General features: G+C 45.1%; 2 protein-coding genes across 3 annotated transcripts; both read left to right on the top strand.

Moving 5' to 3' along the window:
* The first annotated feature begins 1,042 nt into the window (after positions 1–1,042).
* nppcl (natriuretic peptide C-like) lies at positions 1,043–2,836 on the top strand. Of its 2 annotated transcripts, none has more exons than XM_030371170.1 (3): positions 1,043–1,180; positions 1,591–1,770; positions 1,955–2,836. In XM_030371170.1, the coding sequence occupies exons 2-3, from the start codon at positions 1,672–1,674 to the stop codon at positions 2,258–2,260; spliced, it is 405 nt and encodes a 134-aa protein (XP_030227030.1). In that variant the 5' UTR covers positions 1,043–1,180; positions 1,591–1,671; the 3' UTR covers positions 2,261–2,836. The 2 variants fall into 2 exon arrangements, with proteins under 2 accessions (XP_030227030.1, XP_030227031.1); XM_030371171.1 differs by having other exon boundaries at positions 1,064–1,180; positions 1,642–1,770.
* Positions 2,837–5,740: 2,904 nt separating this feature from the next.
* On the top strand, positions 5,741–11,160 carry gapdh (glyceraldehyde-3-phosphate dehydrogenase). Its single transcript, XM_030371542.1, has 12 exons — positions 5,741–5,849; positions 6,274–6,318; positions 8,012–8,111; positions 8,275–8,381; positions 8,528–8,618; positions 8,729–8,844; positions 9,182–9,263; positions 9,481–9,632; positions 9,751–9,829; positions 10,306–10,389; positions 10,476–10,573; positions 10,868–11,160. Exons 2-12 carry the CDS (start codon positions 6,296–6,298, stop codon positions 10,935–10,937), a joined length of 1,002 nt encoding a protein of 333 aa, XP_030227402.1. The 5' UTR covers positions 5,741–5,849; positions 6,274–6,295; the 3' UTR covers positions 10,938–11,160.
* Positions 11,161–14,121: the final 2,961 nt, after the last annotated feature.

Below are 14,121 nucleotides of genomic sequence, written 5' to 3'. Positions count from 1 at the left end.
AATCTCTCGCCCACTCTCCCACACATTCGCCTCCCCTGAAAGATGAGGGGTGAGCACAATGGTGTAGTTTTGCCTTGTTTTTTATGAGAACCCCACGGCAACTTGTTGGACTTACAAATTATAAATCCATTTTCTATTTGTGTTGGAACAAGTGAATACCTTTGGGAATACCTGGTCTTTACTTGGGATGGTGCTTTTCCTTCACACATTCAGTTCAGTTCTTAAGGAGGGTATTTACTTAATCCATGAGCCCGTATTAAACCTATATTGTTTATACATCTTTTGCCTGACATGAGAAAAGGTCAGGCCTGAATGCCATTGTTATTATTTGACAGTGGTAAATCAAGCAAAATTTGCGAAGTGTGCGTGCTGTACTTGGAGCCGTTGTGTGTATTGTGGGTTACCCACCAGTGCCTTGGCAGTGAGACTGCAGGGGGTATGGGGAACAGATGGCACAGACGGACTGTAACTTACCCAGCGGAGGAGAGGTCAACCCACAATGAAAGACCCTATAGACAAAAGAGGGACAACGACACAGGGAAAAAGTGTTCCGGGGAATGAAAAAGCAGGCTAGGGCTGCAATGTTGAAGTTTACATGAATTCATTGTTGAAGGGTATGAACAGATTTCAGTCCGTCTTGTGGCCTCCACATGTCACAGCTTGAGTTTACAATCTACATTTCAAGGTGGGCGGAAGATATTGTCTCTTGCGGACAATGTATTGCGAGTGGCCACTTTGGGACGACTGGAACGGAACGGGATTGGCATCCATCTTAAGATGTTTAGGATCCACGTTGCTCTGGTCACCTTGATAACAGCGGTGGCTTTCTTCACGGCTATGACATCATTCCAGTAAAAAAATATCTGGGATGGAGGCGGGGGGGGGGTTGGGCGACTGGCAACTCTACCTCTGCAGAATCCTAAACGAGAACCGAACAGCCAATCTCTGCCAAGGGAACAAAGATGCAAGACGCAAATCCATCCTTTCAATTCCCTAGAGGGTTGGGAGGGAGGGGGTGTGATGGGCGGGGGTGGGAGGCGGGGCCAGGCGGGCTAGATAGTGATGCTTGAAGCCTTAAACAGGTGCCAACAAGTGAGGGGAGGAAGAGACGCAGAGGGAACGGAGATGGAGAGGAGCTTATGACCGCAACAAGACACAAGTTAACAGGAACGGAACTGAGGTGAGGGGACTTTGTTTTACCGTGTCTTTTCAATGAGCATGCATGTCCATGATGTAGGTGTGTACATTAAGTAGTGTCAATTAATGAACTAAAACTAAATTGTAACACGTCAGAGTTAATCACCAAAACTCCATTTTGCCTTTGTGTTAGTAAAGTATAAATTCTAAAGTTAACATGCCTTTGAATAGATAGGTTAAAGAATGTATTTAGCCTTAATTTTGTTTAAACAAATTGTACATTAATGTGCATTTGTAATTTTAAATCAATATTCTTTTTAATTTTTTATATTTTATACTTCCTCATCCTTAAACAAAATCACATCACACCGCATGTTTGTCGAGCTGTTCCTCATAACATCCATTTGTATTCATTCCCTTCCAACCCCACCACCACCATGGGTATGAGTGCAGCCAGTGTGAGTGAGGTCGTGTTACGGCACTTGTCCCCTCTCTCGCCACTAGTCACTCGCTCGCGCTTCTCCCGCTGCCGCCATGCTGTACCCTGCACTGCTCTACACTGCTCTGCTGTTACTGGCCCCGCTGGGGAGCGCAGAGGCACGCGCTCTGCAGCCACCCGCCGACGCCGTGCAGGTACGGAGGGAGAGGGGGGGTCGATGGAGGGATTGAAGCAAGTGGCAGAGACTAGAGATGAGGGGTCAGGTAGAAGCAGGAAAGGATGGAATAATGGAACTATCCCTGATTGAATTACCTGTTAAATGACTCGTCGTGCCTTTCAATTACATTTCCACTTAGCTTTCTTCTTCTGCACTTGTAGTTCATGGAGCAGTTTCTCGACCGCTACAACGACCTTTTGACCTTGGACGATCTGGAGAACCTGCTGAGCAGCCGGGCTGGAGAGACCGCTGCTGCCGCCGCTGCTGCTGGGGTCCAAGCCGCGGGGAACCCCAAATGGGCCGACCCACCGGCCGCCCAGAGTGAGACTCCCTGGCTCCGCCTCTTAAAGGGTTCCCTGGCCAATCAGAAGCGGGCAGAACCGGACAGGTCACGGAGGGGATGGAACCGGGGGTGCTTCGGTCTGAAGCTGGACCGGATCGGGTCGCTGAGCGGACTGGGCTGTTAGTGGAGGTCCGCCGAGGGAAGAGACTGATGGAGCCGCCACGTGATTTATGACCACTAAAATAAAAAAAAAGCATTGAAATAGGCATTGCATTAAATGGTATTTATGTGAGTGCTAAGCACATAGTATTGCTAATGTGAATTCATTTAGCATAGAGCCAGTGCTTTACACATACGCTGCTGACTTAAAGAGGCTGCTGTAATTCCTACTTTGTCTGTGTAAAATGTATACAACTAAATCATAAGTCATGCTACGTTTACATCAAACTATTACTTTGATATTTGATCATGTTTCATCTTTAGCCTACCATCTGTATTTTCAAACCAAGAACTGTGTGTGACTGTCTGCAAGTGTTAAGTAAATAGGCCAAGAATAGTTTGTAATTCAAATATTTGTATCTGAATCTGGTATTTGATCGTATTATGACTTCTGTACTGCATTTATTTCATGTTCTCCAGAGTTGATCTGTATTTTTTTGCAATTTTTATTTGCAATTTTTATTTGCATGATTAAACATATTTGACATTTACAAATGGTCATACAAATATATTGAATGTATTAAACATCACACAGATTGCATCCAATATAGCTTTACGATTCCTCGAACATTTCCTCTTCGATCTTTCATTAATTCCCCTTCCTTTCCTCTTGAAGCTTTCTTTAATTCCCTTTCCTTCCCTTCCTCTCCATCGTTGCTTCCCCTCTCACAACAAGAAAATGCTTACCCGCCTTTCGTCATTAATGTATCTGTGGCTGCGGCTCCTCACAGCTGAAAGAAGCGCTCTAACCTGCTGCACAATAGCTTATCTGCTTGTCACAGAGTGTGCAAAAGTACCTTCAAAACCCGTTTCCACCTCTGTGTAAACTCATTACCTGTCAGTGCTGCGTTTCTGAAGGAAAGATAAGCTTGAAAAAGAAAGCTTAAGGTACACCAGATACCGGAAGAAAGACGTGAGTGTGCCGGAGCAGACTTGCCCGAACCGATCACTCAGTGGTCCATCGTCCCCCGGGGCGGATGCAGCGCTGCGTCCGGGGGGAGCCCTCCCGAACCCGCACCGCACGGCAACTGCTGCCGTTCCGTTTATTTTTCCACACATCGCACACACAGTGGAAATGCACTTTGTTGACTTGTGATACATAACTTAATAGGGGTTTTATCAATCCATAGATAACCATTATAAATCAATGTTGGTCCAGCCATATGCTGAAATATGACTACCAGCCTTCTTGGAATAGAAACCCAAAGTTTCAGATCACGGTTCATGCACGCCGCAAAGTCTGCTGTATGACGGAACATCATGACATCGTGTGAATTCAGTTAATCTAGAAAACCGAAATGGTCAAAATAACTACATTTACCAGAAGGGAGTAAACTGTGAACTCCTATTGTGGGACGACGGAATACCCGCCAGACAGTCCTGATGAGGGCTGAAATTTAGTTATTCTTTGGGGTTCCGGCCGGGCCCCAGCCGCCCCTGAGCCCTATCGGATCTACTTCTCCCGCTTTCACATCGTGCAGCGGCTATTTTATATTTACGACTAACGAGAGTAAAAACGCCCGGCCGGTGCAGGCGTTGGTACTACTCACCGCCCCTTTATAGTCTTGTAGAATTATAACTGACAAAAAAAAAAAAGTTCATTCATTTGTGTCAATTAACTTTTAAATACAAATGAAATAACGAAGGAGACACATACAGTGTCCCTGCATTTACGGTTTGTTCATCTTAATCCGTGTTTGTAGTCGATGAAGTAGCCTAATAATCCCTGCACAATTAAATGATGAAGGGATATTATCTAGAATTGTGTAATGAGATCCCTGTCCCTATTCCCGCTGATTAATTGAGCAGTGTGCAGTGGCTCATATGAGTGTATCACAAAATATGTGTCAAAACATAATCTTGCATAATGTCAAAGGCCTACATAATATTAATGATCGCGCATTTCCAAAAACAAGGTGTGATCCTCCGTCAAGCCGCTAGAGCTCAGTATTGTTCCGTTATTACATTCTATTGAATTAGTTGCCCCTTAACTTTGAAACTTTGAACGGGTCAGCATCTTGTTCTTGATTTGTCTCACATCGGACTTGTGCATTGCGGTTTATATAAATAGTGCAGTGTCGCGTAGAGCAGTAATAACAATCCAACATCACACAATAAACAAATTGCACTATACTAGTATATATATTATATGTATTTATATTGAGGGGGGGGGGGGAGTCACATGCTATGTGATTCCCTGTGGATCATATGTAGCAGTACAGACAGGTCATGCACAGCACAGAGACCATGGTGATGACCCTGCAGCTAATCATAGACTGACCTTTACTTACACCCTTTGACCTTAAGCTGCGAACCAAGGCCCCAGAGTGTGTTCCGCTCCCTGCCGCCTGTTGATAGTTCAGGTATGCTGAGTGGGCGGGCGGCCAAACGCAGACCCTCACCCCAACAGTCATCGGTGCACTGCCTGACTAGACTGTGCAGAGAGCTTTTTACTGCACATTGTGCTGCTGGCAGTGGTACAAGGCGAGGTATGGGCCACTCCTCCACATCTGCTGCTATGTGGATTAATGGGCAGTGTACATGTTACACATCTGTGGTGTTCTATGTGGTAACAAGATGCCTGTGTGTGTTAGCTTTCGATTGACTCACCAGCATGCACAAGCGAGAGGCCTTTTGGCATAGAGTAGGATGGCTGGGCATCAGTGTGAATAGTAGTCCCTTTAAGGCAATAAATAGAGCTATTCAAAGAAAGATTTTTGCCTTTTCTGTAAGACACTTTTAATTCCGAAAGGCCACGGTTATTTTCTAAAGTACATGTCTAGCTTTCAAACTTTTCTTTTGATCGACAGCTAAATCAATATGTGTAGCTGATCTAAATCTCTTCTAGGTGATGCAATCATTTGTCCACCAGTTTGAGAAATCGAATGGTACCATGATGAACCCAGTCCAGTCACAGGGCGAAGAGGGAGTTTGAAAGTGAAGGGTCGTGGTCTTTAGACGTGAAATGTCAGAGTTAGGTAGACCGAGATATGATCCGTGGCTGGCCCTCTCACTCTGGTCTTTTTCTACACTGAGAAGGTCATGAGCTACCCTCTACTCTTTTAGTTTTAGGACTTTGGTATTTGTATATGACCCTAAATCCATAGCCCTATAGACCTAAAGATTTCGAAAGTGCAAAGCCAATGCAAGATAGCACGTCAATGACCGGTCCGTGCATATATAAACCTTTGTTTGGCAATGGTCTACAGTTTACATCATAGGTTTACACACGCAATAGGGAATTGTGAACTCGTATAACACTCAGCTAACACATTAAAAAAGTACTATAATAATATAATAACAACAACAACATATAAAAACTTAATTTGAAGGCAGAGAGGAGTTTTCCTAATGTCCTAGGACCTAAACAAAGTGACATGCTAGCTCTTATTGTTGGCAAACGACCTTGACATTTAGAGGGGGTGGGCCGAACACCGTCATCACGGGGATGGGAGTGGCCAGCAGCCGGTCAATCATAAATAGATTCCAAGTTTCGCTGATCGTCCCCACTCACAACCCGGAGTCGCAAGATAGTTTGACGCTTCTCACAAACGGTAGGCCTAATTGTCTGTGAACTATCTTAGGCTTTATATTTAAATGCCAATACAAACCTCTGATAGTAGTACTTTGCCATTGTTCAGAAATATCTTTGTTCAGTCTAATTGTATTTATCAACTAAATGTAAACTTTAAATCATATTAAATTCTTCCTTTAAATATGGGACATTTATGTAGGGTGCCCCTTTGAGTCCAAGAGGGCTTTGCGATTGTGCAATGCAGTGCAAAACACGGTTGCACTGATCTCTGTATTTCAGCAGGATCTATGTTATCTTCTCAGGAAATGCTGTAAGGAATTAACTATAAGAGGCAATTTATAAATATGGCACTCATAAACGACACTTTATCATGTTATAAACTAATAGTTACGCCCTCTCTTTCCACTCTCATCTCTTGCTATCGGTGACCTTTCTGCTGCCAGAGGACTATCCAACCCAGAAAAAATGGTGAAAGTAGGAATCAATGGGTGAGTGTTTCTATATTCAACAACTAGAGAGCACCACAACAGATCCAAACACTTTAATAACTGGCTGAAATGACCAGCCGAAACACCTGTGTGCCTTCCTATACGCTGTGGAGGATAGTATTGTGACCCGTTGGTCTTTTGTCTGTTGAAGTGTAACACTATCTGTGTTCAGCTTGGAAAGCTTAACATATTGCCTCTAAGGTATTTTTAGCTGTGTGACTTTTATGCACTTTAAAAATAGACTGTTGCTATCGTATTGTTGTGCTCTGATAACCCAACATAACAACACATTGTTCACTTTCTCTCAATCATTATATACATTTTGCAACAGTTTGGTGCTGTGTTGCCACAAAATGCTACTATTCTACTGTGTCTTACAGACCTTTAGAGGACACTATTGGGGTCTCATTAAAATCATGACATCGTCCAATAAAAAAGCCTGTTGGCCACTGAGAGGAATCTGTTACAGAGGTAGAAACTATGCATGTCTGACCCTTCTGACTCTCCTCACTGGACGGAATACCTATATTTAGCAACGCAACCTTTTAATGAAGGATTAAGGTTCAAGTGTCTCGAAGATTCTGTCTTGCATGGGCATCTGCTCTGAAAAATCTTTAAAATATCACACAACTCACGCACGCACACACACACACACACACACACACACACACACACACACACACACACACACACACACACACACACACACACACACACACACACAAATACACACACATACACACAGTGATGCAATACCGAAGCTAGTTTTGCACAGAGACAATGTGTGTACAGTATACAAACATTCACACATACACACAGCCGCACTTTGAACTTTGAGCAGATAGCAATGTGGGCATGCCTCTGACACGAAGTTGGCTTAATAAGGAATTGTTATTCAGCTGTTATCTCCAACAAGTGGAAGAGGGCCTGTGTGTATTAAATATAACCTGTTTCGTTGTGCTAAACAGATAGCTGTACAAATTAAATGTTACATAACTATCTGGTATCTAGGTAGGCTTAGTGAGATGGGGAACACTAACCCAATCTTACAATATATAGTGGAGCAACTGCAACATTAAGCTAGGAGCAAGTTTCAATGAGTGCAGGATCGCTGTATGTCATGTTAGGCTCATAAATATTGACATATATAGGTTTGTATATCTCAGTACATCAGATTACTAGTCTAGGCTAACATTACCACAGCAAGGCCACATTTGTGAGATGATGTAGTAAACTAGCTGTGGATCCTCTGACGTCCAGGCAGGGTGCTGAGGCCTCTGGGGACAAATGTTAAACAGTAACCCTGTCGCTTATCTAACAGGGAACTGTCCTCAGCAGAGGATTGCCTCATCAGGGTGTTAGCTTAGACTTTAGTCCGCTAGACAAGAGGGCAAACATAACAGCTGTATGCTTGTTCTTGAACACACATAAACACTCACACACACACACACACACATGCATGCATACACACCCCCTGTCCTGCCTCCTGAACTCTGCCCTTTACGTTGCCTTGGTATCAGATAACGTCAGCAAAATTTGTACAACAATCTATGCAACTGTGATTGCATTTTAAATACTTCAAATTCTACAATAAGTGTGACCTATATCTACAAACTGTAGAAACTACAGCAACACGATGTTATACTACCACCTAGTGGTGGGACTAATATTTGAATCCTTTATGTCCTCCCAGATTTGGCCGCATCGGTCGTCTGGTGACCCGCGCTGGTTTCCAGTCCAAGAAGGTGGAGATCGTAGCCATCAATGACCCCTTCATTGACCTGGAGTACATGGTAGGTCTGCAACCGTTAACGATTATCTTCACTCACTAAATGAGGAGTGTTGTTTTGATGACAAACTAATGTTGTCTTTACTGTTGCCATGCCACCAAAACAGAATCCACAAAAATATGTGTCATTTTAATTAATTATCTTTCCCCTCTTCATTCTCCCGTAGGTCTACATGTTCAAGTACGACTCCACCCACGGACGTTTCCACGGTGAGGTCAAGATCGAGGGTGACAAGCTGGTCATCGACGGACACAAGATCAGCGTGTTCCACGAGTGAGTCCCCCCCCCTCTGCCTCCCTGTCCACCAGGCCTGGTGAACCCTATCAACAATAGCCTCCCCAATGCCTTCAAGGACCACAGCGAGGTGTTCCCCACGCTAACACTGTCTCCTGCGTCTCCTTCTTCCTGTGTGCTTCCAGGAGGGACCCCGCCAACATCAAGTGGGGCGATGCTGGAGCCCAGTACGTGGTGGAGTCCACCGGCGTGTTCACCACCATCGAGAAGGCGTCCGTACGTCCCCCTCCCGCCCCTTGACACAGCTCAGTGTTCTCCTCCTGCTAATGTGATCAGTAGCTGAGCAGGAGAGCACCAAACTGATTGTTCTGTGCGTGCTTCTTCAGGCTCACTTGAAGGGAGGCGCCAAGAGAGTCATCATCTCCGCCCCTAGTGCCGACGCACCCATGTTCGTCATGGGAGTGAACCACGAGAAGTACGAGAACTCCCTGCAGGTTGTCAGGTGAGGGTGCAGCTACGCACGCACGCACACACACACACACACACACACACACGCGCGCACGCGCACACACACACACACACACACACACACACACACACACACACACACGCACACGCGCACGCACACACACACACACACACACACACATCTTGAGTCTCTATACGGGATGCACTGACACAAGTAACCCATGTTACATGATATCATGCTTTATGTGTGATAAAAATGTGTGAGCAACGGAGAGCTCATTCCTTAAGAGATCTGAGCATCTCCTTTTTGTATTATTAACAATCCTGTTCGACACACCAGTTCTTAAACGTCCCATCCTTCCCCCACACAGCAATGCTTCCTGCACCACCAACTGCCTGGCCCCCCTGGCCAAGGTCATCCACGACAACTTTGGCATCGTTGAGGGACTGATGGTGAGGATTAACTGAGGGGAGCTATCGTCACGTTGACGGAATGCTAAAGCTACGGCTTATCTTCCATCGTGTGTGCTCAGCCGTCGCCTTCTGGCCCGCTATCGTCCTCATCTCTCTCTCTCTCTCTCTCTCTCTCTCTCTCTCTCTCTCTCTCTCTCTCTCTCTCTCTCTCTCTCTCCCTCTCCCTCTCTCTCTCTCTCTCTCCCTTGCCCATCAGAGCACAGTCCACGCCATCACCGCCACCCAGAAGACAGTGGACGGACCCTCCGGAAAGCTGTGGAGGGACGGCCGCGGCGCCAGCCAGAACATCATCCCCGCCTCCACTGGAGCCGCCAAGGCTGTGGGCAAGGTCATCCCCGAGCTCAACGGGTCAGTACCAAGCTAGCCCGAGCAACCCATTCATGAACTATATTAGGAGGTTGGTACAACATACAGAAGCACAGTATCTGGGTTAGGTGTGTGATCCTGTCTGATGTCTGTGCTCCAGTAAGATCACTGGCATGGCCTTCCGCGTCCCCACCCCCAATGTGTCCGTGGTCGACCTGACCGTCCGCCTGGAGAAGCCTGTGAGTGACCGCACCATGGCCCATCATGCATAACATCTCACACAATGATCCTCACAGTTCTAACATCTTACACAATGTTCCTCAGTTATAACATCTCACACACTTTATCATGATCTTCAGTTATAAAATCTCACACAATGATCCTCAGTTATAACATCTCACACAATGATCCTCAGTTATAACATCTCATACAATGATCCTCAGTTATAACATCTTAAACAATGATCCTCAGTTATAACATCTCACACACTTTAACATGATCGTCAGTTATAAAATCTCACACAATGATCCTCAGTTATAACATCTCACAATGATCCTCAGTTATAACATCTCACACACTTTAACATGATCGTCAGTTATAACATCTCACACACTTCAACATGATTGTCATTTATAACATCTCACACACTTACATATATTATATGTGATATTTACATACCAATAGGTTCATGTAAATATTCTGTACTTTTTGTCAGGCCAAATATGATGACATCAAGAAGGTCATCAAGGCTGCCTCTGAGGGACCCATGAAGGGAATTCTGGGATACACAGAGGACCAGGTAGGAGCCTGAACAAATCAGATGTCGGACAGAAATGCACAATAATGATCTCTTAAGCAGAACTAACTCTGTTGCTTCTTTCTTAGGTGGTGTCCACAGATTTCAACGGAGATATCCGCTCCTCTATCTTTGATGCTGGTGCTGGCATTGCCCTCAATGACCACTTTGTCAAGCTGGTCACATGGTACGCTTCCACATCTGGCCTCGTAAACAAAACAGGCACATTCACACACACACACACACACACACACACATGAACACACACACACACACACACACACACACACACACACACACACACACACACACACACACACACACACACACACACACACACACAGAAACACACACACGATGTACATTTAGTTTTAAGTGTTATGGAATGTGGATCTCAATGCAAAAAACTATCAACCCACTACACAGAGAGAGATAAACCCAGCGCATAGCTGACCTCCACATTCCTGTTTTGTCTCCCCAGGTACGACAATGAGTTCGGCTACAGCAACCGCGTCATCGACCTGATGGCCCACATGTCCTGCAAGGAGTAAATCAAGCACTACGTCCTCATGCTAAACTGTGTGGCCTATCGCTCTGTCAGATTCCCTTGATAGGTTGAAAGGTTTTACGTTAATGACCAATCTATTTTTGTATAGTAAAATCCCTGCGTTCTGTTCCAACGTGGACAGATGGAGCGCATGTCCGCCTGTCTGTGGCACCATGTGGCCACTTTCAGATGTGCAATAAAGTCCTCGGTTTGTGAGAAACACATAACATGGTGTCTTTTGTTGTCAATATTATTGAAAGGCTTGACGAAGCTGAAACGCATTGAGGTGCAGAGTTAGGCATGGCAAGGGAATCCTCCAGGCTGCCCACATGCTGATTTTATTTATTTTAAATCTGGATAAAATGGCATTTAGAAAAGGCTGTCATACAAAGCAACAACAACCATGCAACATTTGTAAGTTATAGAATGCCTCCAGGAAAGACTTTAGAAACTGGCTGCCTAAACAACAGTGGAAGGATAGAGAGCGCAGCGCCAGGAGAGCCTGGGGAGCTCTGACAAGTCAGTAACACCTGCTCTTCATGCCAAACGCTCCAATAGGCTGGCGCCGCATCACATGGACCCGTGTCTCGTGGCGGAGGAGCCCGGACGACACACCTAGGGCGTCTAAAGCCTGGCTGCTGCTTCACAAGCCTACATCCTAAATACATCTGTTTTCTATCCTACTACAATAATAGATTAAGAAACGATGCATCAAGGACTGTTGTGTTTCTTCCTCATTATCTCATGGGTCCTGACGGTGGAGGCTCAGATTCTTCAAGGTCATTCAAGTGTCACAAAGCACTTCACAAGCCACCAATGTATTAGTCTATATTTAAAGGTCCCCATGGCATGAGAAATTCACTTAATGAGGTTTTCTAACAATAATATGAGTTCCCTAGCCTGTCGATGGTCCCTCAGTAGCTATGTTAGGTGTAAAACGAGCACTAGGTATCCTGCTCTGCATTTGAAAAATGAAAGCTCAGTCACGCTGATTTGGAATGTTGCCCCATATGTCGTCATAAGGGGTGTGTGTGCGTGTGTATGTGTGTGTGTGTGTGTGTGTGTGTGTGTGTGTGTGTGTGTGTGTGTGTGTGTGTGTGTGTGTGTGTGTGTGTGTCTGTGTCTGTGTGTGTCTGTGTGTGAATACACACACTGTACCACTGTGTATACTTCTTTGTTATTTGGATAACCGTTCTGCTGTTGGTGTTATGGCGCATAACATGTCAGGTTCTCTGACGTCTCTGGTACTTCCACAACGAGACTCGTAGTGGGGGTTATCTCAGCCATGGTTGAGAAGGAATTGGGGGAATGGAACTTTTGCTTTGTCTCCCTGAAGTACTTGAACCGCAACATGGAGGAGAAAGGGATTGTTGCCCGCGATTGTTTCCCACCGGAGCCCCACTGCCCACTGCCCGCTGGCCGTTGTCCGCTGCGGAGGCACCGGAGGCGATGGTGCCTCGTGGCAGTAGGCAGCAGGGCTCCGGCGGGAGACAATCGCGGGCGACAATCCCTTTCTCCTCCATGTCGTGGTTCAGTCTACTTCAGATTGATGTGGAAGTGGAAGAACCAGAGACGTCAGAGAACCCAACGCAGTCGTTTGAGATTCATAATATCGTCTGGAGGCGCACACAGCTTTGGGCCGTGATAATATATATCATATGATAAAGATATCTATGTATAATATGATATTATTTACATATAGAGCTCCAGGACTCCCACTGGAGCACCCGGAGTGTTCTAGAATATTTACAGAACACGGCCAAAAGCTGTGTGCACCTCGCCATTGCGATACATCCACTGTAAACAGAGCACATAGTACCGTGGCCGCAAGCTGCTCAGGGCCACACCCCCACCCTCCACCTTGACCTGTCTCTAAAAAATGGCAAGTTTGTGGAAAGCTCATTGTGGGACTGGCTTCAAAACGTCTTCAAATACTGTATTAAGGGCCCACTAACATCTATATATAAGCATCCATAACATAGCATGCCATGGGACCTTTAAGGGCTCTATTTAATTTATCCCTAAAGGTTAAACGGCCTCCATAGCCTGGTCAGCAGACAAGACCCATGACTTGAGGCTGCCTTTCGCACACACAAAGACACAGACAGACAAAGACACAGACACACACACACACACACACACACACTCTCGCACACACACAAACACACCACCACCAAAAATTAAATTGTGTTTTAGGCTAAGGATAGCTGCGGTTACTAGACATGATGCAGATAGAGAGATAGAGAGGGGGGAGGGAGCCCAGGTGCCTGTGTCAGGATGTATCACAGAGCAGTGCTGGCCCCTGCACTAGTGTTTTTCTCCCTGGTGTATAACAGTGCAATTGACCAGGGCATTTTTTCAAGGCTGCCCAAACACATTTCGTATCAAGTTTGAATCTGGATAACATTGAGGCATTTAGAAAAGGGTTAACAAAGAACAAAGAACAAAGAACATTGCAACATTTGATTTCAACAGTAGACGACAGTACTGTACAGTATGTAGCGCCATTACATGGTAGAAATCCTCCGCCTATAGATATGGTCCGGATGTTCACAAATTGGTGGTATCTATAACAATGCGATTGTTATCTGAAACTGTATTGTGGCCGGGTAGCCTTTATTACACAAAAGAGACGAAAAGTCTTTGTAGGGATTTCAGATGCCATTTCCTGTGGAGTAGGATTGATGCACATCGATTGCAATATGGTAAAGACCTTAGAAAAGGTGCCAGACCACTATAATGAACCTGTTTTACTAAATAACATGTTTTTTTTGTTGTCCTTTCTCCAGCCTCTCAGCCTTATCTAGCTCTCTCCAATACCAGTTCAGTTTGGCTGGCTAGCATAGCCTAACGTAGCTCGGTGGATTCATCAATGCATTCACACAAATGCCATTCTATCCTAGCTCGTTATCAATGAGGAGTAGAGATGGTATTTACTGAACAAACAGAATGGGAGTGTGCAGTGGGCCATAGCCATTAACACATCGATTGTAGGTAATTTATGGATCTCACTTTAGCAGTTCAATCTTTTATTGTGACAGTATGAAGATTATATTTACATGGAAACGTGGAGATTTTTTTATATCTAACTCCATCAATCAAAAAGTTTTTCCATTTCTTTATCCGTCTCAGCTGAAGCCTCAGTTTACTGGTGATGGTATTGTTTCATAGAGTCATTGGGCTCTGTG

Source organism: Gadus morhua, chromosome 11 (assembly GCF_902167405.1).
Source record: "Gadus morhua chromosome 11, gadMor3.0, whole genome shotgun sequence".
Lineage (NCBI taxonomy): Eukaryota > Metazoa > Chordata > Actinopteri > Gadiformes > Gadidae > Gadus > Gadus morhua.
This window is presented reverse-complemented; position numbering and strand designations above follow the sequence as displayed.